Source organism: Rhinocladiella mackenziei (assembly GCF_000835555.1).
Source record: "Rhinocladiella mackenziei CBS 650.93 unplaced genomic scaffold supercont1.1, whole genome shotgun sequence".
In the NCBI taxonomy this organism is placed as follows: Eukaryota; Fungi; Ascomycota; class Eurotiomycetes; order Chaetothyriales; family Herpotrichiellaceae; genus Rhinocladiella; species Rhinocladiella mackenziei.
This window is the reverse complement of record NW_013550604.1, coordinates 2,150,875-2,178,864: the sequence shown is the minus strand read 5'-3', so window position 1 is coordinate 2,178,864 and position 27,990 is coordinate 2,150,875. Positions and strand designations below refer to the sequence as shown.

The window sequence follows — 27,990 nt, the reverse complement described above, 5'->3', positions numbered from 1 at the left end:
ACAGCCATTGATGGATCCATTCTCACTCACAGCAGGTGCCCTGCAAATCGCTGGCGCTTGTGCACAGTGTACTGTCACCATCATTAAATGGGTCGGCGATGTTAGAACGGTCGATGCCCGAATTTCATCTTTCTGTGATGAAGTCGCCGCCCTTCAAGCGACGTATGAAGGCCTCGAAAGAAGTTTGTCCTCCCCTCTTATGGCCGAGGCTGCTCGCGTAGCCAATCAGACGAGTGATGGCGCCCATCTTTGGATTCAGGTAAAGGAAACACTCAATGATTCTCGAAGGACGATGAAGAGGGTCAATGAAGTTCTCACGCAGATTGCCCGAACTTCTGGGTTTGGACGCAAAATCAAGACACAATTACAAGAATCGATTGCCTCGGGAGAGCTCTCTCGCCTTCGCCAACGCATCCAATTCTTCAACTCTGCCCTGTCCCTTCCAATTCAGATGGTCTGTGTCATGCTGCAACTCGAACAGAGAGGCATGACGGCCGAGCATCAGACATCATTGGATGCAAAGCTCTTGTCCCTTGAGCGCACCATGAGAGAGCTCGTTAAAAGCCTAAGTGTCCCGCCTCGCTCCAATACGCTATCCGGCTCCACCATCGCCGGCACAGAGCGCGGGGAATTGATACAAGACGAGGGAATGGACACGTACATAGCCTTTGCCAAAGAATTCCTGACTGCTGCATCTGCTGCCGCTAGTACGAGATCTTCGTTAAGCACCACTTCTCCCGCCATCGAACCTGATGTGGCCTTTGAAGCCCGAAAAGCCTCACTACCTGAGAATCCTCTTCCCGGCGACCAGAGGGCACGGCTGGTAGGTTGGATTCAACCTCCGTCGAAAGATCCTGGTCACCATTTGCATAATACCCTATATGCACCTCAGTCCTCCGGTCGTGGGGGTGGGGCCCGTGTAGAAGACGATTCTGAGGTTGAGTTCCTACGTGCGAAACGGCATTTGAAACTCGGACAAGAAAGGGTTGAACAAGGCAACTATGCAGGAGCTGAGATACACTTCCGCAAAGCCTTAGCCCTTATGGAAGATCATGATTTCGAGGGAAGGATATCATTTCAACCCGCAGAAGTCGTTCTGATGTTGGCAGACACCTGCCGGAAACAAGACAAGCTTGACGAAGCTGTCACTCTCCTCGAACCGCTGGCTGCCATGCAACCCGATATTTTCCCTAGCAGTTCCAAGAGCGACGCGTTTACGGAAGCAAAACGACCTTCATCGTCGAAACCCGCTGATAAATTGCAGTCCCTCGCAGCTAGCCATATGTTAGGGCAGGTCTTTATGTGCAAATCCGATTTCGATTCTGCTGAAGAACATGGTTTGAGATCGTTCACCGAGCGAAGAAAGGAGCTTGGTCCACAAGATGAGAAAACGTTGGAGTCGGTACAATTAGTCATCGATATTTACAAAGCGCAAGGAGACGAAGAGGAAGCAGAAGGCTACGAAATCTTCCTCTCACCTCCAGAGAAGCCCCAAAATGTGGTCTTCCCGGATGACAACTTACCGAGGGAGAAGGAGTTACGGTCCGTGCCTGCTTTGATTGCGCCGGAACCGATCCAGACTCCAGCGAATCATCGGAACAGTCGATCAAGTTTGGCCCAACGACTGCGGCATTTCGGACGATCTTCTCAGTCCACATTGGCACAATCACCTCCAGCAACAGATTTGCACAGATTATCCATGTCGAGGACAATGACGTTGAACGATCCATTCCAGGATTCAGATGTATCGGCTCCCCGCCAGGAGGGAATGCGAAGCTTTAGTTCACGGTCGGAGTCTTCGACGCATGAAAGAAGTATGTCGGTCAACGACGAGGATTCGGTCACGACGCCATCCAGTGGAAAATTGGAACGATCATCGTCGAGTAGGACGATGGAACCTACTTACCTGGCTATTGCACAACTGTGTGTTGAGAGGAAGTTTGACAGGGCGGTCAAGGTTGCCATTCAATACCTCGACACATACAGGTCCAATGTGATGATTATTCGCAAGGCCGAGTTGAAAGAGAATATTCGTCGAGGAACAGGGCAAGGATTGGCTAGCACGGGCCGAGGCTATGCCCCTCTGCATTTCTTCTGTGAGCTGAAAGAGGAGCATGCCGAGGAGGTGAATTTATTGATCAAACACGGCGTGGACGTCAATGCCATTGCTCACCAAGCTGGATATACCCAATCAAACCCGAAGGATCCCTTTACAGCATTGCAACTGGCCACTGAAAGAGGACACTCCACGATCACCGGTCTTTTACTGGCCGCGGATGGGATCAAGACAGACGTTCGAGACCCAGAAGGCTTCACCCCGCTGATGGTCGCCTGCAGGAAGGGATACCATACTATTGTCAAGCAGCTCCTGGACTTTCCACTTCCAACCGAATTCCCGCCGACTTGGTACGGCAATACGCTTCTTCACGATGCTGCACGACGCTGCGATCCTGTACTGGTCGAGATGCTGTTGGACCGTGAACCCGACATAGACGCACGAGATCGATTCGGTAAGACTGCATTGATGCATGCCGTGATCAAAATCGATATCCCTGATCCCATCGAGAAGAAGAAGAGGAGTCGTGGGCGACACCGGACTGTACAAATCCTGCTTGAGGCAGGGGCAGATTCAACTCTGAAGGACAACAGAACTGGAATGACGATCCGGGATTATGCACTCAAAGAGGGTGACATTGAATTGTTGGCTCGTTTAGATCAGGCTCCCCGAAGAGGTGTCAGTGAGCTCCTGGCTTGAGGGAAACTTATCTTCGTGACGATATTTGGTTTTCGTGGACTATAAGGATTGTAGCAGGGCTCGCGCTTGCCGTGTCTGCCTTGACTTCTACCGGGATCCCCTTGAACAGCCTCGCTGCAGTAAGGAACTTTGACTGCGGTCGAATCGCCGCCACATAAACGTCACCGTCACGTGCCACGTACCGAATTGGACTAGTCCCTAGGTGGCAGTACGTCACTTGTCCAGTAGAGGCTCGGCTGCGACTTGCTTGGAGCTGCATCTCCCAGGCACTCAGATAAATAGCTTGCCTGGATATCTAACAGCTTCGACTTCTATTTTCCTCTCTCCACTTCCAACGCACAGATATTGCGGGCAAATCAGTCCATCTCACAGCCGACATGTCGGACGCAATCCCAGCTCTCCTCATCATCCTCATCACCATCCTTCGTAAGTCCAGCCCACCCAATTGAAAGCGCAACTCTTCTGCGGCGTAGACTGCGTCCTGTCTTGCGGTCTTCTCCACCGAATATCCTGGCTAACTGGACCCAATACAGTGCCGCCGGTCGGTGTCTTCATGGTGGCAGGCTGTGGCGCCGACCTGTTTGTCAACATCTGCCTGACCATCCTTGGCTATATCCCTGGTCACATCCATGCCTTCTACATTGAATACGTCTACTTTGACCGCCGAGATCGTGCGAGACATGGCCAACTCACTGGCCAAAGCGCCCCAGGAGTGTACTCAGATCGCGTGCAGAGTGGCGGTTATGGAACTATCTGAGTGAAGTGGGTCAGGACGATTTGGGACAATAGGCAGGTCGTCGGTAGGCACCTCCCAGTCCTGGGCAGGTGATGGTGAAGACGGGCAATGAGTGACATTGGAGCCATCTCAGTGGTGCCATGGGGACGACTGTAACACGGAGAAAGGCTCCACGACGATGGATTTTGAGATCTATCCGACGATGCTTCAGGAGGGAATGACCTTTCATAGCCAGCCAGGACGACAATTGGACCGCAGTGAAGGTTATGAGTTACTGAGAATTGTATGATTTGGACAAATTCTTCATAAGGCTTGATTCCAATCTATAGCGCCTGTTGTAATCAAAGCATCCTCATGGGCCTTGTCTTTCTGACCTGCCGTGCAGGAGCAGGCTGATTAATGGACTTCATTGCGAGATCCATTCACTGCTGACATGCTGCTACTACTTGTATTGATGGACGAATACATCCGCCATCCTTTGATCCCTCGTACTTAAAGCATGTGTAGGTATCCCATACTAACGGCCTCTGTCATGATCTGACCATTCAACAGTCCCTGCGGATGTTTTATCATTGGACTTCTGCACCTATTCTCTGAAGGCAGTCTGGATGCAGAATAATACGATTGGTTCACCATGATACCAGCACCTGTGATCCGATGGTAATAGAATAGCTGTGAAATGAAGCGAGAGAACTTCCAGCCCCGCTGATTGGCAAGAAAAACAACACGGGCTTTGAATATGATGAGCCCAGCGGCGGGTGCGGGCTGAAACAGAGATGGCCCCTCGGATGGCACGATTTGAAACAAGCCCTACCATCATTTGAGACGCCTTGAATCTCTCCACTCCTCTTGCAAGACCATCACTCGGCCCTGAACCGATAAGGCCGCGAAATGATTTGGCGGGCCTCATTCAGGCCAGCAAAAGTCATGATACACATGCATACAGCCCCATTAGTTGTGTGGCGCGGCAGCTGTGCCTGCACGACGCAGTTGCTGCAAGTTGGTCGTAGCTTGAGACGACATTATTAACAGGCTCAATCGGCCTCGGCCCTGAATTTTCTCTTTCAAGCCACACACTAAACCATTCGCCTATCTCTAGCGATTTTTGTTCGCAATTTTGCAAATTGATCTCCATGCGTGACGATTGTTGAAGTTGGCGATTAAAAACGCTCTCATTGGCCCTCGACGTGTCCCTTTTGGCCAGGCGACACAGGACTTTTTCTTTCTCGCCCGTGGCATATGTCTGGCCCTGATGACATCGATCTTCCCAGTCTATATGGCTCGAGTTCATATGGACTTGGTGAGCAGCCGCACAGTCGCCGATCACTCAGGACATTCGGGCACCTCCATCGCAAATCTGCCTCTGCGGCTTACAATCCAATCTTGACCCCTCAGGAGGAATATGGGAACCGAGCATTACCGGCTCGAGATAAGCAAGCGCCGCCATCTACAACGTTGGGCCCTGGCAGGATAGGGAAATTCGGAGCGGACTTGGTCTTGGAGATTATTGTCTGCGCCTTCGCTGTCCTCGTCGCTGTGCCCTTCTTGTGGTTGGCGATCACAATGGCCAAGTTCGATCACGACGAGGTCACCGACTCCAAAACTGACTTCATCAAGCAGGCCACAAGCACGGTGCGAGCAACTCATCCAAGAGTTAACACTCTAGTACTGACGAGAGCAGGCTTCTACCCTTTTCACCATCCTCTTCGCCGCCGTATTAGGCTCCAGTCTCAAACGGTTTGCCACATGGCGCCTCGAGAGAGGGATTCGACTGGGTCTCTTGGAACAGATCATGCAAAGTCGAACGGTTTTCCAAGCCGTGACCACTCAACTCTCGTTTCGAGCCTTCAATCTCACAGCCTTGATTCTCTTGATAAGCTGGACATTTTCGCCTCTAGGCTCTCAAGCCTCACTTCGACTAATCTCCACTGGCACCGAGCTCACCACGGATACTGGTCTGGTCAGCTACGTTGACACCATCACCAATCAGGTGTTTGATTCAGTTTCCGGAGTTGATTCACTTCTGACGGCGCTCAAACCGACATATGTCAGCTCCGTCCTTGGACCTAATAGCACCAAATCTGGAACCATGGATCTTTGGGGCGCTGTCAGGATCCCGTGGCTGGTGGAAAATGCAGAAAAAGATGCTGATGGATGGACAAATTTGTCCAAGTCAAATCTAACGGAAGGTTCGTACACCTCGTTGGTGGGTGTGCCTGTCGCATCCCTGGCGAATCGCAACGCCAGTTTCGTGATCGAAACAACTTATATGAACCTGGATTGCGATAAGCCCCAAAATGAGTCCCTGGTCGACATCAATTTCAATGTCACGTCGGGAAATGGGACATTCCTTGGCCCCAACACCACGAGTCCAGACGACAGTGCCATCTATCCATCCTGGCAGGTCGCCATGAACCAATTCGTGAGCAACAGTCTATACTTTTACGGCTACCCGGAACTGTTGGTCAATGTTTCAGATGCCGATATCCCGCAGGCGACCTTTCTTTTCCAAACTCGAGGCCCCTGGGTCGCGCGCTGCCAAATCAACCAGATCTATGTCGAATCAAATGTGACGTGTGAAGCGGTAACTGATTCTCAAATTCCAGTGTGCTCGGTTTCAGCGCAGCGCAAGTCTCCAAAGCGGCATGCTCCGTCAACTGTCACCACCCTCAGTTTCCCGAGTACTTTCGATTACATGACATCGGAATGGATTCTGGCGACCGATCCGCTGTTGAGTTCTGGGTACTCCTCTTTGAGTGAGTACTATCTGCAAAATACGACAGCCGCGTTCATCTTGAGTGGAAATGACCGCGAGTATGCAGACTATGGTAATGTGACGGCTCAACAGTTCTCCCAACGTCTCGGGCAGCTTCTCAACACCTGGGTGCTTGCGGGTCAAGTATCCGCTAATGCGATGGAATATTCTTTAAGCCACCGCAATAGCACGGCGACGTACACCGTTGCACATGCCGTCTATCTCTGCTCATGGACATGGTTGGGCGTGTATTGTGCTTCTATCGCCGTTATGTTGACCGCCGGAGCCTTTAGTATCTGGTGCGCTTTCCATACGACCGTACCGGACGTATTGAGTTATTGTTCGTCGTTGACTCGGGATTCCAAATTCTTCGAATTTGCAAAGGGAGGCAGTACCTTGGATGGTCTTCACAGAGCCAAAACGCTCCGGAATGTTCAGGTCAAATTTGGCGAGGTTGTTGACCCCTCTGATGATGGGTTCCGCAATGACTTTGTCAATGAGATTGGCTCGAGGCCTAACGACGGAATGGGATGTTTGGCCATAGCACCTCCGGAGTACGTACGGGCGCCCAAAAGGGGCTTGTTGTATGCTTAGAATACACTGTTTAATGAATGAAATATATGATATATTGGAGAAAGAAAGGCAATGCCCTTTTTGTGCTCACCATTCACTGCGTAGAATAAGTGAGTGTTGGCAGACCGAGGGTGGAACTGGCTCCCACCGCAGAAGCCGTGTTCAGCCTGATCACGTGATGCCAAGATACGGTCGCGTCTTCATTCCACGCGGACGCGTTTCATTCTTAGTCTCCATCGTGATCTTGTATTGTATAAGCTCCCAACTCTGAATCGCACAACAACGCCGTCCCTTGTCACTCGTAGGGGTGGCGATGAAGAGGTAACTCTTTTGTCTCGGCGTTTTGGCTCTTTGTAAAACTGTTTGTATCCGTCTTTGTTTGAATCAATTCCGCACACAATGGAACCACAGGGTACTCCCCCCTCGATTGGGGGCCCTTCTTCGCCAGATCAACAACTCACTCCTGCCTCGAAGAAGCGCAATTATGAAGGACACATCATCAATAATTCCAACTCATTTACGCCGCCGACTGATCAGCAGAGCTGTCAATTGACTGCAACCCGTTCTCATACTGAATCACCGACAATCAATCGAGCCAGGACCCCACTCAACGACCTTGGTCCTCCACCTGTTCTTAGTCCATCGCAGCACCCGATAGCTCCTGACTCCAAGAAGCGAAAGCTGACGTTCGCCGAACGAGAGGTCGAACGAGCTGTCAAGAGAAGAGAAAAGGAAGAAAAGGAGAAGCAGAAAGCGGAGGCCAAGGTCAAGAAGGAAGAGGAAAAGAAACGCAAGGATGAGGAGAAAGATGCCGCTCGAAAGGCCAGAGAAGCTTTGAAGGAAGAGAGGCAACGACAGAAGGATGTTGAGAGACAAGAGAAAGAAGCCGAAAGGGAACGAAAGGCTGCCGAGGCACGAAAGAAAGAGAGAGTGAGTTATCTCCTAAGCTCTTTATTTCAGTTGTTTACAGTTCTAGTCACAAATGCGTATAGGGGCATTCTTTGGTCGTCCAGCTCCAGCTTCCACACCACCAACGACTCCTGATGATGTCCTGGTGGAGATTTCGAGCAGAAGACCATCGATTGCTTCAGTCGACATGGAACCACCTGTTATTGAGACCGTGTCTTGTGAGCCCGCCAATCCCGAATACAATAAGTGGATTCTCCCATTTTTCGTCAGCGGGAACATGGAACTGGCACCGTTCAATCGATTCCGCTCGAACACTTCACTCGTGAACGATGATCATATTTCACTGAACCAGCATATCACTCCCGAAAAAATCAGCGCACGATTCCGTAGACGTCGACAAGCCAGACCGGTCAAACCGGTCAAGGAAATTCTGGAACTGAGTAATGGATCGGCTGATGCACCGATTGAACTCGGTCAAACTACAGACCCGCTTGTAGGCGTTCCCTACAAATATTTATTTTTTCACCAAGATGTCCGACCTGCCTATCAAGGAACGTACACTAGGCCGGTTTCACCGAGGACTGCACGGAAGATCGCTATTACACCGTCGTACCGAGGTCTACCAGGTACAGACTATGATTATGACAGTGAAGCGGAATGGCAGGAACCGGAAGAAGGAGATGACGATCTGATGGATGAGGATGAAAAATCCGAAGATGAGGATGTCGGAGAAGAAATGGATGATTTCCTTGACGATGAAGGACAAGTGGTCAAGCGACAACATCTCGTGAGCGATATGGAACCAAAATCCAGTGGACTGTGCTGGGAGGGGGAAGACACTCTGCCTGAAAACGGATTTGACCTTGCCGGTTACCGAATGGACGTCCTACATGACGCGACAAAGTTTCCCATTGACCCTTATTCAACTAGTCATTGGTGTGATATCGCCAAGACGAGTCCAGACAAAACCGAGAAGAAGCAGCCATCGCCTTTAGCTTCGATGTCAGCTCCTCGTCTTCCTCTTATGGCGGTTGATGGAAACAGTGGTAATCTGGTGCCCCGACATATGACGACTTCCACAACAAACCATAATCGATCCGAGAACCAGTCCTTAGTGTCAACGGTGAAAGCGAATGGTAGTGCAGGGACAGGAAAACCAGTCAAGACGATTCCATCAGATATTTTGCCAGCATTCAAAGTTGCCGTTTCCGGCAGCACACTGACGAAGACCGGATTAATTGAAGTCCTCAAGAATCAGTTCCCGAAATGCTCCAAAGATGCGATCAAGTACACTTTGCCTACTATTGCAGAGAGACGTGGTGCGAAGGAAGGAGAGAAGAAATGGGTGTTGATCAATTGAGACGAGCAAGAGAAATTCCGTTGAGCCGAAGAGATCGAAAGGATATGAAAGTTTACCTGGATCAGACAAAGATTGATATGAGCGTCAAGCCCGTATTCATCAGTGGCAGAAAGGTCGTCTCTGACGCTGGGAATGAGGAGAAATTGATGACCCTCATGGTCTTGAACCGGGAAGAGACAAACCCAGGCTGTTAGACTTACCCATGTAAAAAAAATGGTATGAATCATGGTCAGGTTTAATCTCTCCTTCCGGGGTGCGCGGTGATCTCGAACGAGGCTGTTAACCCGAAGAGGGAAGTTTAGCGATGGCAAAGGAATCTCTCCGAGTGGTTCTTTTTCTCGCATTCAACTGCATGAAAGGGCAAGGATTTCTCGAGAAATAAATCGCCGACCTTTTCTCGTAAGAAGCAATTTCACAAACACGGCAATACCTTTTGCCAGCCATAAAATCCCCGTCATTACGCTCTGTCACCGTCTAGGTGGACAGCAGCTCCCCTTTGCATACAGTTTCCTCACCCGAAGTCCTCCAATTACATCCTACGTGCGCTTGTAATATGGCATGGTTCCTTTGCCCGACATGAGTCAAGATCCTCCCAAACGGCCCTCCTTAGACAACAAGATTTCCCCTCCTCTAAATCCTAAACCTCGTTCCGCGATACCTTCGTATTTATTGAATGGAAGCTCTCCTTTACATCGACCTCCCACCACTTCAAGAGCGCAGGAACGAGAAAACCTGGCTTCCTCAATCAAGAGCACTTACGGGAGAAGAACTACAATAGACCTGGCAGATGTTCAGAGTTCTCCAAATACAATGCCAAGTACTTCTTGGGTTGGTCTCACAGATGGTCCGACCAATGCTGAACCCAAACGATCCACACGACTGCACGAACCAGCTAGAGACGAAAGAGATGAGGCACCAGTGACACCTCCGACGGTTTCCCGCCCTGCAAGCCCATATACCTTGAATCCTCCCATCGACTTTGACGGTCTTAGCTGGCCATGCGTCGGTACGCGCGAACGACTAGAGCAGACTCCAGAAGAAGCACAGGCTCGCTTGGATAAACTGGCAGGGGCAGTCAGGACTATTTTCGAATGTATTGGTGAAGATCCCGAACGAGAAGGACTACGAGAAACACCCGCACGATATGCTAAAGCCTTGATGTACTTCACCAAAGGATACGAGGAGAATGTCCGAGATTTGGTCAATGGTGCGGTTTTCCACGAAGATCACGATGAATTGGTCATTGTCAAGGACATTGAGGTCTTCAGTCTGTGTGAACACCATATGGTACCGTTTATCGGCAAGATGCACATTGGCTACATCCCCAATAGGAGGGTGCTGGGTCTGAGCAAACTTGCCAGACTAGCAGAGATGTTCTCTCGAAGGTTACAAGTTCAGGAAAGATTGACCAAACAAGTGGCATTAGCCATTGCCGAAGTCCTCAAACCTCAAGGTGTGGCTGTCGTCATGGAAAGCAGTCATCTTTGCATGGTCATGAGAGGAGTCCAGAAGACCGCCAGCAGTACTACTACTAGTTGCATGTTGGGCGCCATGAGGAGCAGTGCGAAGACACGGGAAGAATTTCTAAGCCTCTTGAATCGGAAGTGAGGGCTTTTTGGGGGACTGGTACTCTGTCTCGCTCGGAAAGAACGAAGACCACTGGTTTGACTTTTCGTTTTCCCTTTCCCCCCAACATCATAGATGGCGTCCCTCAACGGTGACTGGGGCATTATACACCCAAGGATCACAGTACTTGGAGCAGATTCTCTGCGGACATTTTGGGATTGGCAATATTGAGCTTTTTGTCCTTCATTTTTTCACGTCTGTCGCAATGGGCGGCTCGATATCAACTTCGTTGTGTTATGCAAGCTGTGAATCAACTCGCGGCATATGATCGATCAAAACTGGTCCACGTTCATGGCAAGGCTCTATCAAACTCAAAGATGGAAGGGACATACAAATGCATCCGTGAAGAAAAGACTAGATGCTCAGCTAAATAGTTTGTTTGGCCTCGGCAGAAGCTCCAACTATGTGCGGTGCGGACAAGACGTGGGCCATATCACGTGATCCTCCTCGTGGTAATATGCTATGGATTGAAGCGCAATCGTTGGCGAGCGAAATCCACGTTCTGGTCTCAAAGTCCACTCAAGTTCTCAGCTCCCAATTCACCGATCCCTTGATATCATCCCTTTGCCCATGATCGACAGTTCACTCTCGAAGAGAAAATGCAACTTAGTGGGCAGAATTCATCACAAATTTTGGTGGTATTGAGGAATTAGCGACGTCTATGCCACCTTTGCATATCGAGACACCGATAGTTTTCTAGAGGACATACCCACCTTTTGTTTGTTCAAGGCAAGGCTTCGCATTCAACTGCATCTACATACCTACCATAAACTTGGGGAGCTATTCGACTCAAGGCATGTACGACTAGACCTGTGTTACAGCGAGATATGTCAAGATCAACCAACTGTTTTCCTGTGATGACCAAGGCTCAGTCTGTGTTTGATGCCCTGGATTCTCCCAGATCGGGATCGCAAAAAATCTCGCAATGTCATTGGCGGAGACATCTTTGTGAAGATCTCGGTCACGTGCTCGTCACGTGCGATTGGCGGACTCTATCCCGCTCATTGGACGGAGAACAACCGACATCTTCTGCCTCTCCTTTGCCGAAGTCCGTGAAAGCGGGCGAGTATGGAGTCCAATCGAGGGGCCAATATTTTCAGCAGTCAATCTAACCATGGAGATGGGAGAGATACTACACCGAACATGGCCGACTATACGAGTCAAGCTGCGGCAGCTAATCTGCCTCGGTGACTGCACCTGCAGCTAATACTTCCACCCAATTTCTCATCTCAGTTCCTCTCCCTCTCTTTTATGTTCAAATCTCTATGCAAACGATCTGCACTCCTTCGGCATCTTCCCCAGAATAGATTTGTCCATTCTCGTATATTTCGCGGTCCTTCAATCTTTGCCCAGTCCAACAACACCACCATGGCACCTCCTCCGCAACCAGATCTGCCTCATCCTGCCCATCTTGATCGCGATTCTGCTCTCGGTCGAAAATTCGGTAAAGAAGTGACAAATTATTTTGGAGGTGAATACCACAAGGCGATTTGGGTTTCGCCAAGCGTTGGGCTAAGATTTATTTTCCACAGGCTCGCCATTGAATAGATTGTCGTTCCTTCGCGAAGACCATTCCTTTCTGGCCGGCGCATTCGCTCACCCCTCCACCAAATTCCTGGTTTTCAAGACTTTATCGCCGTTGATAAAATCCCCGACCGAGATCCACTATGCGACGTACGACGAGATCAAATCGCTGATCCCAAATAACCCTTTTGAAAAGTCGGAAAAGGAAATGATAGACGAATTTGACTCCAGGACAGACATCCCGCAATTAGTTTTCCTTGGTATGGACGAAGGTGTAAAGGATGGTGGTTATGCGTTCAAGAATTTCCTGGGGGCTCCTCATTTTGCGCTTGATATAACACCAAAGAAGACCTTTGAGAAGAAGGCGACAGAGTTGACGGAGGAATTTCTCGCTTCAGGTTTGAAGTTTAGTGATGGAATGCGGGCGATGAGTTTCCCCGCTGATGTCGGTGAGTGTCTATTCTCCCTGTTTCTGGAAAGACAATGAATTTTTTTGACAAGTTATCTGCAGCCGCCGAATACGCTCAAGGACGCCACTACCTCGATTGGAATTTCCGAAACACATTCTGCGGAACATGTGGTCATAAAACATTGTCGGTCCACGGAGGAAGTAAGCGCGTATGTCCACCGAAGGATCAAGCCCAAACACCGCCCGAACGCGAACCATGCTCGACTCGCACGTCACTGTCGAACCTAACATTTCCCCGCACAGATCCCACGATCATCGTCGCAGTCCTCAGTCACGACAGCAAACGCTTACTTCTCGGCCGCCAAAAACGGTGGCCACCCTACTGGTATTCTACGCTAGCGGGCTTTGTCGAACCCGCAGAAAGCGTCGAGGATGCCGTTCGCCGCGAAGTCTGGGAGGAATCCGGCGTCGTTTTATCCAGAGTTCTCATCCACTCGACGCAACCTTGGCCATATCCTGCGAACTTGATGATCGGCGCCATTGCACAAGCCGCGAGCCCCGAAGACGAGACCATAAGGTTGGAGTATGATCCCGAATTAGAGGTGGCGAAATGGTTTACTTTGGAAGAGGTGCAGGAAGGCCTTAAATATGGGACGAGCGGACTGGGCGATCCGGCACCAGAGGGCTATAAAGAGGGAAATCTGAGGCTGCCTCCCCCGACTGCTATTGCAAATCAATTGATTACAGCGGTGGTGAAGGGCGGGTTTTTGGAGGGTGTCACGCCGTTGGCAACGAGCAATAAACTGTAAGTTGATTCCAGTCATGTCGAGTTGGTGTTAGACTTTGATGGCCTTTTGGGCTGCAACATGATGACATTCTTTCGTGGAAAAGCAGCAAATGGCTTGCTGTTCTGACACATAGACAGATTGTGATATCCTACCTACGTGACCAGGGTCAAAATATAAATATGAATATACGAAGACGTCAAACAATGTTTTCTGCGTTCTTCGGTTGAGACAATTTTCTTACTCTTTCATTGCGACCCTCTTCTCTTCTTGTTGCTCACAGGCTCCATTACATCACGCGTTCCCTGCTCCTATTCATGGCATGCGGCGTTGGATCTTCGGTGTCGGTTTCTCTGACGACTGATGAAGCACGTCGCCGGACCTACAGAGAGGAATGCGGAAAGAAAATCGTACTCCAGAGTGCCGAAGTGAGTGGGCGCATACAAGTACTTGAGAACCTAAACCTCTTGGTGAGAGGAGCGAGGGCGGATGGTCTTGTCTCCGCCCTCCCTTCCCGGGCCTTTGAACGAGCGCCGAGTGGCTCTAAGCTCTCCCTTCTCTCTTGACACGGATGCGTTGAGAGACGAAAATGGTCATATCTGACAATGACCATGAGACGAAGCTGCCTTGTGCATGTATTGTTATGGAAGGCCTCCACCGGTTCTTGGATTATGTTGTGGCTGCGTTGCGGCGGGTACTTGTCTGCCGTCAAAATGGGTATTATCACTTGTCGATATAAAGCCACCTCGAAGCAAACGTCATTGAGATGATGGCTAATTTTTCATACCATCGGCTATCCAAATTGGATTGACTGAAGTCCGACCCCAGCCATCTTTCTTCTCCTTCTCGCTCTAATCTTATATTTGGCAATGACGATCTTCCTCTATGCTCTTTCCTGCTTCTATTTTCCACCCCTCTTCTTCGTCTGTGATGCATTGAGTCAGAGTGGTAGTAGCACCAACACCGCTATCTTGAAGCCAACATGGACTCAAGAACAAATCGACTGACAAAACCAGATGCGCGAGGAGTCGTTTGCTTCAGGCATCCGCTTGTTTGAGCCCTTTGGGGCGCAGACTTGCGATGTTCTCGATGTCGATCATGTTCTTTCTGAATATCTTGGTGCAAATCCGCCGAGTTGGTGCATTGGTCCCACCCGTTATAAAGCACATGTTTATGCGTTTCGTTTCGTTTCGTCAGTTAACGAAAGGGATGACTGAATAGTTGACGAATGGTTTGACCGCTCGTAACCGTGATAAGTTAGTTGATTCGAGCGGCACCAGATTTCAGTTGTCTTGAAGTTGAATGGCGATGTGGGCATCTCTTGTGATGTTTATGAGAAGCCCACTGAATCGTGGATTTCTATGGCTTTGCACAGTTTGTGGCGGATCATAAAGGCCCAGATCAGTGGGTGCGATCGTGCGATTGAGAAAGTTTGATGCAAAGTTAGTCCATCCATGGTCTATTGCTTTGTCGTTTTCACGTCTCGAGCCTCGGAATGCGGCCTTAATATCTTCCACCTTCGCTAGCAACCAAGATCTCACAAAGGTTCTATTCAGAGATACCCCATTTGGACGAGATAGACGCATGTTTGATGTTGGTGTCTTCTTTAACGGATTCTTTATCGGCGCTGGTCTTGCCATACTGGGATCGCATGCTGGTGAGTCATCCACGGCTGTGCTTCGAGGTCTCGCTAAGAAGGGTGTCCAGGTATGGCATCAAGATGATCTTCGGGGCCTATGACATCCGATCTTAGCGGCGACTATGGCTAACGGAATAATTTGGACTGCTAGGCTGTTGCAAACTACCAAATCGATGCTGGCGACGACCCTCCCAATAGTGGCACTCAAGTTGTCAGTTCTCTTCGAGCTCCACATAAGCATCTGCAAGACCAGTGGCGACCTATTTTGAGAAGATAAACGGGCGCTGAGACGACTGATCCTGGTGCCCTGACTCCGATCGCTGATAGGGTGAATTTCTGAGAAATGGAGAATTGTTGAGCGCGATCAAGAATGATGGTCATACATACACGACCGTTTAGAACAGTTGGATAGTTTGATCTGGTGCCATCAAGATCGCGTCTGGCCGGTATTGAGCTAGAATTTTCTCGTGATCGCCAGCGGTGTTCTGAATTCATTCCTGTTTCTTGATTCCGACGACGACAAAATTTCGCGGGCTATGTTTGTAATCAAACACAATGTCCACCCAACATTCCTGGACGCAGGCTTGTTCTCTGAGAAAGAGCCATCGATCTGTCACGATTATGCTCTCTACCACCCCCGCACTGAACGCCATGAGGCTCCAGATGACGGATAAATTCTTCTTCGCGTATGCCCATCGAGATTCGTACTCGGCAATCGTGTCGTCGTCCAAACTTCGTGTAAGTTCCGCAATCATCGGTCCGTCAACGGGGTCTTCTCTTAATTTGGCCAGAGCACCGTGGACGTATGCTCGAAAGTTGGTGAAGCAGGCTTTGCGTAGAGAGCCCACGATTAACGGCGTGCCTTTGGTATCCTTTCCGGTGATACTGCCTCCCGCAAGGCCGCCTGGGTCTGGACATTGTTTTACCACGCCAAAATCAAGAAGTATGCGTTGCAGTAATGTACGGTAGAAATGTCGACGGAAGAATGCTTCACTGTCATCTGGACCCCAGTTGTACGGTGCTTGTACCGCCATCATGCGTGCTGTGATATTGAGTCTCACGCCCTTTCCTGCTTCGTGCTCAAAATCTTCCAGAGTCTTTGACATGGGAAAGCCATGCGGGTCATAGGCAGACCCCGTCGACTCAAGACGCGGATGATTAGGTCGTAGTTGCGGGAGTTTGTATGTTACTGGGCCAAGGCGTTCTGTGAGGAGGTTGTAACAGCAACCAATCATCGCGACTGCACAGACGGAGGGGTTGAGGATCAGGGATCGGATCCCATGATGTGATAGGTTTCCGCAGGAGTGCAGAGACACTACCATAGATTTTGGCCTTTTCTCAGTGATAGGTTGGCGACACTCATACTTATCTAGATCGCTCATATGTCCACGGCGTGCATCTTCCTCTTCCTGATCTGGTGGGTACAGGAGGTTCTCCAGATACCCATCCTGAAGATCGTGTTCAATATATGTCATTGACCCCTTTGTTGAGTCAAAGTTTTCGTCAAGGACATCGTGGTCTGCTATAATGGCATCTGGTACAGGCACCAGTTCGACCTCCGCCAGAGGCGGAGGAGTGGTCATAGCACTTCTCAAGCTAAGCTGTCGCTTCCACTCCTTCTTGTTGCGCATGATTTTCTCTTTCTTTGATAGCTTGGCATGAACATCCATATGTCTAGCACCAGCTATGTTATGATGTCTTTTTTCAATGGCAATGACATGTTTGTTGTATGGTGGGGAGGCCAATGTTCGACCAAGATAGTTTTGTCCAGATCCAAAATCTACTATTGAGATTGGTTCCTGGAGACGTTCCGAGACATGGTCTGAGAGCTTGCCAACGTAGGCAGCAAAATTTGTCACTTCGTGGATCTTTTTGACTTTCATTCCCATCGAGATATGTTTGGACACGTCCGTAGTTCTGTCCGATACTGGCTTGAATTGCCTTTGCAAGCAATGTTTGCGGGTAGACTTGACGTATTCAACCAGGCTTTCAGGAGGGAAAGGGCCACTATTGTGGCCCTCTGGGTGCCCGTTGTAGCACCGAGCTAGATCCTGACGAAGAAGAAGATCCAGCACATCATCAACGCTCACTATTTCAAACCAGTCGCGCCATTCTTTAGGAAGAACCGTAGTGTAAAGATCAGGTTCTCGGGTCAGAAAATCCAAGATATGAACTCCACCGCAGAGGTTTCGAAAAAGATCTGAACTGGTAGCAAAGGTGAGTAATGACTGAACATATTCATCTTCAGATTTCCATTCTGGGTCCAGCGGAAGGCCAGGCCGCATCTGGCGCCCTAGATTGCCAGCCGTCATGGGGTTATGGGCATTGGAGAGGGCGACGCATAATGATGCAGATAAACGTGTCGACTAGTCCAGGGTCAAGTTTCCAGCTAGGAAGTCGGTAGATACTTAGGTGGGCAATAGCCATAAAAATGACGACAAAAATTCAAGGCGCGTCAGGTTCGGGGTCTGGTGAAAACTCAGCAAAATTGCCAAGACGCTAGCAGTCTAGTGCACTGCGAGCCTCAGGGGCTCCCCCCTTTTTAATCTGGACTGTGGCTCTCCCAGAACAGTAATCAATACTCCTATCTCGACCTGTCTATGACTGTCACATAAATGACTTTACTGCGGCAAGCGCAGATCACCGATCTCGTAGAAACAATCACAGAAAAGGGCTATCCAAAGATAACCTCTCTGTGGCTGTGGGACTGGTGTTTTCATGGCCGCGCAACCGACAGTATGAGATGGGCTCTCGTTCGCCGCAGTCTGGCGGTCCGAATAATTTGAATGCTTCGCCTTGGATATGTTGCAGTGGATAGCGTTACTGGTGCTAGATTGCTGTGTGTTTTGTAGATTAGATTAGATGTGATTTGGGCCTCTGTTAGAGCTAGGGTCTTGAGGCTTGAGGGTGTTGGTATTACTGGATATACCAGGTACAGAAAAAGTTAAGGTCGAATTTATACATGGCCAGAGATGTGATGAAGGACAGACATTATCAACACTTGGTCTATGACAGTAGAGGATGCCGAAGGCACCATTTTCGTATCTGCGCTGCAATCCGTGAGAACCATCAAAGGATTCAAGACTGTAATGCCAGGGGAATACCTTGCGGACAATCACAGCCTCGTATGACTGGACTTGAGGTGAACAACGGCCTTTTTTTAAAATCTCAACAAGGTACTTGTGGCGAATTTTGAGTGGGTCAAGACTTTGTATTTACCAAAGGCAGCCGGCAGTAGCAACCCAGGGACTCAAATCCGAACCCCAGCTGCATCAGAGCTGTTCAACGAACACGGTTATGTTCAATCGGGTATCAAGTTGGTAGTCAGTCCAGACCTATCCATTCGTCTTCATCACCGTCACTATTCCCGATCCCACCATTTTCTAAATCCTGCTGTTTTCCCGACAGGATAAGCGCTTCTTTACTCTTTACCGGTAACTCTTGACACAGGAACTCAATTTCGAATGCATTCCGTTGGCTGAGACTGCGTACTGTTTTTCCTATGCCATCCACTCCTCGAAGAACCGTACGGAGTTCGCTGACAAACGTGCCTTGTCTTTCTTTGATATAGCGACCATGCACACTCAAGACCTCACAGACCCAGAGGAGCGCAAATTCAAGATGAGGGCTATTTTCCATCTGCTGGGCAATCAGCATCAACAATCTTCCAAGATACACCCTTGGGAATTCTCGGACTAGAAGCGGGATGGATGGGTAAGGGACAGATTCGTAGCTCTTTCTCAACAAACATTTGTCGTTTAACCTGAACGCCATGACTAGAGCTTTGAGGTATTCCGGTTCATTTTGCTGGAGTATTGCTTGAATATTTTGAGGCGTAACATCGACGTCCAGATCAAAAGGATCGAAATCTTCCATTCCAGTATTGTCAAGGCTGTAGATCAACAAGCCTTCCGTGCTGGCGGCACAGAAGCTTCTCCCGGTAGGTGCGAACTCGATGCCGGTCACTTTGACTTCCGGTCGTAGCGTTCTGGCCGTTGCGTCTTGTCCACGCTTTGCTCCAGGTAGACTTCGATCTATTCGGTCCTCGAGGTCACTTGCCTCACCTTCTGTATCAAGCATGTCTCGTGGGAGACCATTCGACATGATTGCAGCGGAATTTAAAAACTCTCGAGTTCCGTCCAAGCTCAGATTGATTGAAACCGTGAACTTTTTAATCAATGTTAACGTGGTGACAGAATATAAGCAAATATATTTGCTGTTTCCAGCAGCAAGCAGGCAACTTCCGTCAGCAGAATACGCGATAGAGTTAAATGACTTCGTGCCCGGCGTGGAAGCAGCAGTGCGTCGCGACGTAAGAGTTCGACCACCACTTGCATCCCGTCGGCCATCCAGCCCAGATTCTTGTATGGATGTATTCAGATTCCAAAACGTGAGTTGCCCATCCAGCGTCGAAGCGGCAATTTGTGCCGAGTCAGGCCGAATGGTGACGCATAAGAGGTCTGAAGTAAGTTGTAGAGTTTCTGAGGTTTGAGACCGATCAAAAACCGACCATACACGTATGGTATGATCCCAGGAACCGGAGACAAGATAACGGCCATCCGGCGTGAATGCCAGCGTCGAAATTGGACCCTCGTGCCCTGAAAGCTGGTCAAGGAGTGCGCCTGTTTGCACAGACCAAAGGTGAATGTCGAAAGAGTCATGAGATCCGGCGCAAACCACCTCAGCAGAGGGGTCGACTGCTAAACAGGAAAAGGAGAGTCGAGTAGGAGCCGTGAATGTTCTGAAATTTCGATATCTTAGCATATCCCAGGCCCGGACCGATCCATCCAGAGATGAAGTGAAAAGAATGTTTCCTCTCGTTGAATAGGCAGATGCTGTTACTGCAGAGGAATGCTCCGTAAAGGTTGCGACATGGAATCCGGAGGAGATGTCCCACATTTTGATCAAGCCATCATCTGCTCCCGTGATTATTCGCGTAGAATCCGGTGAATATGTCAATGTTGTCATCGTGTCCAGATGCGAGGATTGTTTGAGGATATTCGATTCAGAGGCATGCTCCCATACAAGTAATTGACCTGTCTTGGAGGAACCAAAAGCCAACCACTCCCCTGATCTATTGATGGTCACTGCCGATATGGGAGAAGATGCCATAGATAAGTTGTGAATATTTGAAAAGGACGGTATTTCATACAAAGAGAACAAGCCATTATCGAAACAGACGGTCAATAGATTTGTTGATGGATGGAAGGAAGCGCATCTCAGTTTTGCGTTCTGCATGAAATAATTTCTTTGTACAATTCGCCATCTCTCGTCGGCAAGTTCTGTGGACTCCTGCTCATGGTTTTGCTGGCTTGGGACAAACTCCCATCGAAACAACGCTCCATCTTCGCTGACCGTAAATATTGATTCTTGATCAGCAGAGAACCAAACATTTCGGACTTGTTGCCTATGGCCAGAAAGGACGGTCGGCTCAAAGCCTTCTTCAGGATCCAGACTCCATATTCGTGCTGTTAGATCCTTGGAGGCACTAAGGAAGAACCGAGAGTCGCCTGACCAGCTTAAGTGTCTGACTTCGTCAAAATGGCCACCATATTCGCGGTGCAAGACGAATGGCGCAAAGTCCAATTCTCCGTTTGCATCTCCGCCGGGGGCGGATGGTGTTTTCCATGTCTGTATTTTCCTTCCAAGTCCAACAGCAAAGTGTTCGCCATTGGGAGAGAAAGCTAACGAGCTGACCGGAGACTTGAAGGTGAAGTAATAAATTGCGATTCTTCTGGGAAATACGGATAATATTGCACGGCCATCTTCATCGATCGTGAGGAGTAGGTTTCCGTCAGGTGTTAGGTCAAGGTGGCTGATATTCTTCCGGTGGGCCAAGGGGAGGGTATAGCTGGTGTTTCTGTAAATTTCTGGTCAGCAAAGCCTCTTGCTAAATGAGCAGGGGGGCTTCTCACTTTGTCAGATTGAAAACAGACACTCGATTGCCCACCGGTGAGAGCAGAGAGTTACCATCAGGCGTGAAGGCAAGATTCCCTCGGCCATAGACGGTCCCAAGGAGGTTGGAAAACTAGCAAAGCTGTTAGAGGTGCTGGAGTATGTCACTGGATATCGCAGGACTACCTTGAATTCCGTCTTCATCGTCTCATAGTGGGTGCTGCAGTCTGAATGGCATGATTTTCGAGGGGGAGAAAAAAGATGTCGGAGAATTGACTCCGGTGCTAGAACGAGTGTAGTTAAGCTTGATCTGGGGATGCCTTGGCATTTGGCTTTTCGTGTTCAGGGGCACTGAATTGGCGGAATTTTGTGAGGGAAAAAGCCCAAGCCAGTTGAGAATCAACAGAACCCCCTAAACTTTTAGAGTCTTTGACAGCACTTGCCTGCGCTCTTCCATCCTTCACTTTTGACAACTCCCATCTTCGCGGCCATCGACCGTCGTCCTCATCTTCAACTACTGTCACTCTCGCGCGAATTCTCTCTCTTCTTTCTTCTTTCGCCATCATCATGGCCCCGGCAGCAGCAGAGTCCGCGTCCCCGATTGGCATTGCCAATCTGCCCAACCAGCGACACAAGATTGTCGCGAAGAGAGGCGCAGCCTTCACCATCATGGTAAGAAGAGTTTGACTCGGTAGTTTGGGTGAATCCACTAATCACCCATCGTCAGGTGGCTGGCGAGTCAGGCTTGGGAAAGACCACGTTTATCAACACCCTTTTCTCGACTACGATCAAAAACTACCAAGATCACAAACGACGACACGCAAAGCAAGTTGATAAGACGGTGGAAATTGAGATCACCAAAGCCGAATTAGAGGAGAAGTTTTTCAAAGGTACAATAGTTTCTGATGGCGCACCATGAACTCCGCGCTGACATTCACAGTTCGTCTGACCGTCATCGACACACCTGGCTTCGGTGACTACGTCAATAACCGCGACTCCTGGATGCCAATCATCGAGTTCCTTGACGATCAACATGAGTCCTACATGTTGCAAGAGCAGCAACCTAAGCGACAGGACAAGATCGACCTTCGAGTCCACGCTTGTCTCTACTTCATTCGTCCTACTGGCCATACCTTGAAGCCATTGGATATCGAAGTGATGAAACGTCTCTGCACCCGTGTCAACTTGATTCCCGTTGTCGCAAAGGCTGATACTTTGTCTCCTGCCGATCTTGCCCGCTTCAAACATCGAATTCGAAATGTCATTGAGGCCCAAGGCATCAAGATCTACCAACCCCCAATTGAGGACGATGATGAGGCGGCTGCACAACACGCCCGTGCTCTTATGGCGGCGATGCCTTTCTCCGTCATTGGCAGCGAGAAGGATGTCAAGACTGCGGACGGCCGTGTTGTCAAGGGCCGACAATATGCTTGGGGTGTTGCAGAGGTCGAGAATGAGGACCACTGCGATTTCAAGAAGCTCCGATCGATCCTTATTCGAACCCACATGCTTGATCTTATTCATACCACCGAAGAGAACCACTATGAAGCATATCGTGCTCAGCAAATGGAGACACGAAAGTTTGGCGAAGCGAGACCAAGAAAATTGGACAACCCCAAGTTCAAGGAGGAGGAAGAGGGGCTGAGAAAGAGATTCACCGAACAGGTCAAGGTCGAAGAACAGAGATTCAGAGCTTGGGAACAGAAGTTGATTGGGGAGAGAGACCGATTGAACAAGGATTTGGAGGCCACCCACGCTGCCATCAAGCAATTGGAGCAAGAGCTCGAGCAAATGCAAGGCAGCGCCGTCCGAAGCCACGGTCGTCGCTAGACTGCTTGGTCCATTCAGCCCTCAAAAGTTCAATGAGCTAGACAAGATGATTTGTTGGAGGGGATCAGAATGCTGGCAATTCTTCCTTCTGTTTACTTTGGTCGGGGAAGAGAGTGGCTTTCACATGGCGAGCATGGGGCAATTCGAGGTTAGCATGGCGACGAAATACTTCTCTAATGTCAATTTTTTTTTTTTTTTTTTTTTTTCCCCGTCCTTATCTACGTGAAAAACCCCCCACCTTCGCACTCAGGTTATGCGATGTGCTGTCTATTGATTTGTCAGTGTATCTTCGATCGGAAGTCGTTTCTCACTTCAGCTCCCGGAGTCTAGAACCGCCGCATTCTTCAACTGCTGCGTGATATGCCCATTTGCGCCCCGTCCACCCATTGGATCATGTCCCTCCTGGTCTTGCTGCTGTTGCTCTGCCACCGCATGATCGACATCCGCAAACCCCTCATCCACCTCGATCTCACCTGTCTCATCCTTCACCATCCCCATCCACGCCTTCATCTTGTCGCGCTTGAACTCCTCGAAATCCCACTCCTTGGCCTCCAGCGTCTTCTCACCCTCCCCCCACACATATGTCTCCGCTTCCACTTCTTCGATAACCTCCGTCCTACCTTCCTCTGCAGCCTCGTCTAGCCCTATATCTTTCAATACTTGCACTTTTACCTTTTGCCGGCTGTACTGGTCACCTTCGAAGATGTCGAGGCGATAGAGATCTCCTCTTGTTAAACCTGAGACCACGGACCCGCGTACGCAGGAGCCTTCGTGCGCCAGGATCGCGGGGTAGTCTGCGTGTCGGACGCGGTGGCGGCGGTAGGATTGGAGCATGGCGGGCCGGACGGTCAGGAGTGATTTCTGCCATGGTTCAGGGTCGTGGGTGCCGTGGATGACGCGGTGGAGGACACCAGGGGCCATGAGGGTTCCTGGGCTGTTTCGTTAGGATAGCAAGTTAAGGAAGTAGAGATGGCAGGATACCGTAGAAGAAGGCTGTGTGGTCTCCCATCCTTGCAATTGGATGGTGCCTTTGCAGGGTTGGGCTGGAGGAGTGGATTGTGGACAACCTTATCGACAGTTTTCAGTGGAGAAGAGATGTACCCAAGGCTACAACATGTTTTGACGCTTACGAAAACTTCGGAAAGTAGGAAATGCAAACCAATCAGGAAACCTAACGAGATGTCTATCCCTCATGCGCAGAGAGAAGGTGCGCCCGATCTCCACTGTTGTCGCAGCCTCGGGGCACTACCGCGGACCATTCAACGTATCACGCACATTCTATATCTGGATGTCTCAACAGAGCTTTCCCTCGTTTACCTAACGCGCGCTCCGTCGCAAATACAATTTGCTGCTCGCGAATCTCAGTCTTTTTCACCTAGAAATTGGAAGCTGGGAGTTTATATTTCACGCAACGCGTCTGCCCATAATAGCGAGACTCCGTGAAAGAAATCGTCGGCATGGTCAACATAACCAGTGAACCCATAATGCCAACCAACATCGCGGCTATCAGACTCGTTCAACGCTGAGACCGGCAATGCAGTGATGCTCTTGATGAGAGAGTCGTCCAGTCCGCGCATTGACTCAGTATTGACGACCCCGTCATTCCGAAATCAGTCTCCTAGAGTCTCTCCGAGAAAGTTCTTTTGGTCGGGAGACAGCTCCTGACCAGCCATGGCATACACTGTTGGCAGCATCACTGGGAATACATCTCGACGAGGCACATGTTCACCTAGTCCTGGTAGATCTAGTTTGAATGCTTGGTCTCGAAGGAGCCTGTTAGCCACATCTTTGGTCGATTAGCCAATAAAGTCGCAAAGTTTGAGCTTCCCCCCAAAATTGGTCCTGACTGCCGCTTCTGAATCGCCCGGGGTATCCATGGCGGTCAGAACCTTCGAAACGGAACCGTATAGTGGAAGGAGAACGTAAAATGGTAGATGTGAGATGGAAGATGCAACGACCCTTTGATTCAAATCACTGACGCCTTGGATGTTGTTGTCGTAGAATGCATTGTGGTTGGAATGCGGCCATTTCTAGACCAGACCTGATTGTGATTCTAAGCGCGTTCGCATCTCCTGGAAGGATTCGTTTTGCTTGTGACGGATATCTCAGTGATCCAACTGCGAGCCATATGCTCTCCGAGCTGGATTCTGGTAGGACAGTGTGGCAAACAATCTACCCACTAGACTGATTGTGTCCACCTTGATTCCCGAGGATATGACGCTAGTCAGTCTGCTTTTGCGTCCCAAAAATGCGAAAACTGATAGGAGAACGCACTGGCAATAGGTTTTGAGGGCGAACAAGGTATCCATCTCTACGGTGCCAAGATGGCGCTCGTCCCTCACGGAAGAAGCGACATATGGCATGTTATACGTACCGACAAGGTGGACGTACCAGGCCTCTTGAGCAAAGCTCAAAAGTATTTGGACGATTCCCCAGCAGATTGAACTAGCTTCTCACCGGAAAGGGCTATGTTGGTTGGTGTGACACGGCGTTGGTCAAGTTCGGTACCCACAAAGCTGCCCACTATCAGACTTTCCGGCGTTGTGGAACATCCTCGACTCGACGAGCCGGATAGTGGGACTTGAGGCAAGGGGAGCTCAGCTGCAGCCTCTAGCCAATGTAAGAATAAAGGCACGAGGAGAAACGGATAATAGCCTCAGGGCCCTCAAGTTGCCAAATAACTCTGCAAGCCTTTCAGTGCACTGAAGAAAAGAGGATTTATTATTCGAAGGGCCAATTGAATTAATATATTGATGTTGATACTTGGGTTTCGAACAAACGCCACACCGGGAAGGATATTTATAAGCAAGCAAAGAAGAAGAAATACCACAGGGACTCATGAAATCAAATCAAGCCCTCATAAAAGCAGTTTGCCTTTGAATGGAGTTTCCCCAAATTTTCCTGCTTCCCAAAATAAAGTTTCCACACTTAGAACAACAAGCCACCGAGCAAAAGGCCACCCAACAGACCTCCTGCCACCGGGAGTCCGTATCCGCCACCATAGGTCGGGCCATAGGGACGGTTGTAGGGATAGCCAGGTCGAATGAATCTTGCGTTGGGATCCGCGTAGGGACCGCTCGCGTAGGGATTTACTCCATATCCTCTCGGCCCATAACCTCTGTAGCCAAAGGCCGGGCCACCGGGAGGTTCGATGTAGATGTCCTTGCCGTCTCTGTCTTTGGCGAACCATTGCGGTTGACCCGTTATCTGTGCTCGTTGCATGGCCTGCCTGAATCTGACATGTGCTTCATAATACTGGCGCTCCTCGGCTTCTCTTTGGGCCCGATTCTGGACACGCTCATCGTGCGTGGTGCCCGTGACTTTGTCCTTCAGTTTTTCTCCAAAGCTCTTCTTCTGCGTATCGGGTTGTTGCGAGGTAGACGGTCGTTCCGGGAGAGGCGGGAATGGTTTCTGGCCGCCGCTGGGGTGGCTTTCGTCTGCGGAGAGTTCGGCGGAGTGGGGTGTGGCAGATTTTCTCATTTGGTTCTCTTCGTCTTGTAATCTTTCGCGTTCTTCTGTGCTTAGACTGCTAAGAACTTCGGGAATGTCTAGCGGGTGCTCCCAGTATGATTTGGGAGGGTCAACCTTGGTATTCACGAAGAATTGGTGATTCTCCTTGGGGTCGTATTGGCGGACCCAGCCCTCGGGTAGCGGTCGTTGGAGGTCTTCCATGGACCGGCGGGCTTCGATGGGGATCCCATTTTTCTCCTGAGGGACTTCGAGGTGCGATGTTTGAGGTCTTGAGGATGTGGTGGAGGAGCCGGTCGCCTGTGCGTACGTTGGCGGGGCATCTTGGGGGGTCGACATGATGGCTTGGGGACTGGGGTGGTAGGTATAAGTGGATAGGAATGACCGGCGGCGAAGAACGAGGGAACAGATTTAAATCCTTGCTGTTGCCTTTGCAGAAAGTGGGAGATGCGTCGAGAAGGGTGAAAAGAAACGCAAATGTCAACGAGGCTCATCGCCCGTGCGTGACGTAAAGCGCAGCCTTTGCGAAAGCCAGAGTTTCGGAGTATCGGCACAAGACTCAGCCACAGTACTTCAACCAATGGAAGACACTAATGGAGCAGTACGCCACATATTGGCCACCAATCATTTCTAGCCGCGACCAAGGTGCGGCGAGTCCGCTTTGTCCAACCAGGCCTTCATCCTGCGAACCCAATGTTGGACCCCCAACTTGCACTCCTCTCTTCCTCTTCCATTTTGATGCTGTTGCAACCTCCCATCCGAAGCTCTTGATCGTTACAGCGAGATCGTGGTAATAACTTGCTCGACATCATCTTCTTGACCCTCGGCTCAGGAAAAGCTGCTGTTGAAATTTCTCGGCTCAATGTCAATGGCCCTGTTACACGAAATGCGTCAGAAAAGCTGTCACGGTCATATTGAGCCAAATCATTCTCAGCTCGGTCAGTATTGGCCTTGCGGTCGAGCTTGCTGACCTTTTACTCAACCCACGGAATGTGGCTGCTAGGAGATTTGAGAAGCGGCGTCCTGTCAGTATCCTTCCTGTCTCGTATGGTGGATGGAGGAGCCCACAATAGTCGTAGCTGCAAATTACGCCTTTGAAAAAAAGTTCTCCATCTCTCTGGAAAGGACTGAACATCCTGGATAGAGCCGCCATCCCCGACCGAATCGAATCCGCCCCCCGTGGCGGTTCAGCGCCATGGGTCCTCATAATGGTCTTCCACTACCTTATTAGAGGTCTGTCCATTCTCCATACCGGTTTCTGCCTTCCACAGCCTCCTTGAGCACAGCAGCCGGAATGGAAGGATGAGAAAAGTCACCTGAGAAGACCCATCAGTCGCGTTAGACTCCTTCCAGAACGAGTTGAAGAATGCAGAGCGATTGGAGAATCCGAGTTCACTCAAGGCGGCCGACGAGGCTATCTTGCTGCCTCACACGGTGGCCGCCTGGGGGCAGAAACTCCTCCAGCATTCACATATTCAACATCTTTCCATCACTATTAATTCGCTGCCCAATTTTCACTTCTTTGTTTGACCGCCAAGACGAAAGCACCTGTCATCTTGAGCACGACAATTTCGCAACCTCAGGTTTCGTCCTCATCAATTTCTTCAAATCTCGCTTTGCTTCTTCCATTTCATATTTCTTGACTCTACTCCAACACTTGCACTTCATCACTTGGTTCCTGACTTCTTCCCCACCAAACCACCCCTGTTTGAATCAACGATCGTGT

General features: G+C 49.9%; 11 protein-coding genes across 11 annotated transcripts; 7 read left to right on the top strand and 4 right to left on the bottom strand.

Moving 5' to 3' along the window:
* Window positions 1-10: 10 nt before the first annotated feature.
* On the top strand, window positions 11-2,755 carry Z518_00758 (uncharacterized protein; the record flags this gene model as incomplete). Its single annotated transcript, XM_013421359.1, has 1 exon — window positions 11-2,755. The coding sequence occupies one exon, from the start codon at window positions 11-13 to the stop codon at window positions 2,753-2,755; it is 2,745 nt and encodes a 914-aa protein (XP_013276813.1).
* Window positions 2,756-3,132: 377 nt separating this feature from the next.
* Window positions 3,133-3,512, top strand: Z518_00757 (plasma membrane proteolipid 3; the record flags this gene model as incomplete). The annotated part of the gene is made up of 2 exons (XM_013421358.1): window positions 3,133-3,181; window positions 3,289-3,512. 2 exons carry the CDS (start codon window positions 3,133-3,135, stop codon window positions 3,510-3,512), a joined length of 273 nt encoding a protein of 90 aa, XP_013276812.1.
* A 1,218-nt stretch (window positions 3,513-4,730) lies between these two features.
* Z518_00756 (uncharacterized protein) lies at window positions 4,731-6,840 on the top strand (the record flags this gene model as incomplete). The annotated part of the gene is made up of 2 exons (XM_013421357.1): window positions 4,731-5,123; window positions 5,173-6,840. The coding sequence occupies 2 exons, from the start codon at window positions 4,731-4,733 to the stop codon at window positions 6,838-6,840; spliced, it is 2,061 nt and encodes a 686-aa protein (XP_013276811.1).
* A 378-nt stretch (window positions 6,841-7,218) lies between these two features.
* Z518_00755 (uncharacterized protein) lies at window positions 7,219-9,088 on the top strand (the record flags this gene model as incomplete). The annotated part of the gene is made up of 2 exons (XM_013421356.1): window positions 7,219-7,749; window positions 7,796-9,088. 2 exons carry the CDS (start codon window positions 7,219-7,221, stop codon window positions 9,086-9,088), a joined length of 1,824 nt encoding a protein of 607 aa, XP_013276810.1.
* A 576-nt stretch (window positions 9,089-9,664) lies between these two features.
* Window positions 9,665-10,696, top strand: Z518_00754 (GTP cyclohydrolase I; the record flags this gene model as incomplete). Its single annotated transcript, XM_013421355.1, has 1 exon — window positions 9,665-10,696. The coding sequence occupies one exon, from the start codon at window positions 9,665-9,667 to the stop codon at window positions 10,694-10,696; it is 1,032 nt and encodes a 343-aa protein (XP_013276809.1).
* Window positions 10,697-12,082: 1,386 nt separating this feature from the next.
* On the top strand, window positions 12,083-13,456 carry Z518_00753 (uncharacterized protein; the record flags this gene model as incomplete). Its single annotated transcript, XM_013421354.1, has 3 exons — window positions 12,083-12,185; window positions 12,247-12,687; window positions 12,750-13,456. 3 exons carry the CDS (start codon window positions 12,083-12,085, stop codon window positions 13,454-13,456), a joined length of 1,251 nt encoding a protein of 416 aa, XP_013276808.1.
* Window positions 13,457-15,562: 2,106 nt separating this feature from the next.
* Window positions 15,563-17,383, bottom strand: Z518_00752 (uncharacterized protein; the record flags this gene model as incomplete). Its single annotated transcript, XM_013421353.1, has 1 exon — window positions 15,563-17,383. The coding sequence occupies one exon, from the start codon at window positions 17,381-17,383 to the stop codon at window positions 15,563-15,565; it is 1,821 nt and encodes a 606-aa protein (XP_013276807.1).
* Window positions 17,384-18,395: 1,012 nt separating this feature from the next.
* Z518_00751 (uncharacterized protein) lies at window positions 18,396-21,170 on the bottom strand (the record flags this gene model as incomplete). Its single annotated transcript, XM_013421352.1, has 3 exons — window positions 18,396-20,931; window positions 20,987-21,099; window positions 21,153-21,170. The coding sequence occupies 3 exons, from the start codon at window positions 21,168-21,170 to the stop codon at window positions 18,396-18,398; spliced, it is 2,667 nt and encodes an 888-aa protein (XP_013276806.1).
* A 363-nt stretch (window positions 21,171-21,533) lies between these two features.
* On the top strand, window positions 21,534-22,796 carry Z518_00750 (uncharacterized protein; the record flags this gene model as incomplete). The annotated part of the gene is made up of 3 exons (XM_013421351.1): window positions 21,534-21,638; window positions 21,694-21,856; window positions 21,907-22,796. 3 exons carry the CDS (start codon window positions 21,534-21,536, stop codon window positions 22,794-22,796), a joined length of 1,158 nt encoding a protein of 385 aa, XP_013276805.1.
* A 312-nt stretch (window positions 22,797-23,108) lies between these two features.
* On the bottom strand, window positions 23,109-23,717 carry Z518_00749 (uncharacterized protein; the record flags this gene model as incomplete). Its single annotated transcript, XM_013421350.1, has 1 exon — window positions 23,109-23,717. The coding sequence occupies one exon, from the start codon at window positions 23,715-23,717 to the stop codon at window positions 23,109-23,111; it is 609 nt and encodes a 202-aa protein (XP_013276804.1).
* A 2,007-nt stretch (window positions 23,718-25,724) lies between these two features.
* Window positions 25,725-26,603, bottom strand: Z518_00748 (uncharacterized protein; the record flags this gene model as incomplete). Its single annotated transcript, XM_013421349.1, has 1 exon — window positions 25,725-26,603. One exon carries the CDS (start codon window positions 26,601-26,603, stop codon window positions 25,725-25,727), a length of 879 nt encoding a protein of 292 aa, XP_013276803.1.
* Window positions 26,604-27,990: the final 1,387 nt, after the last annotated feature.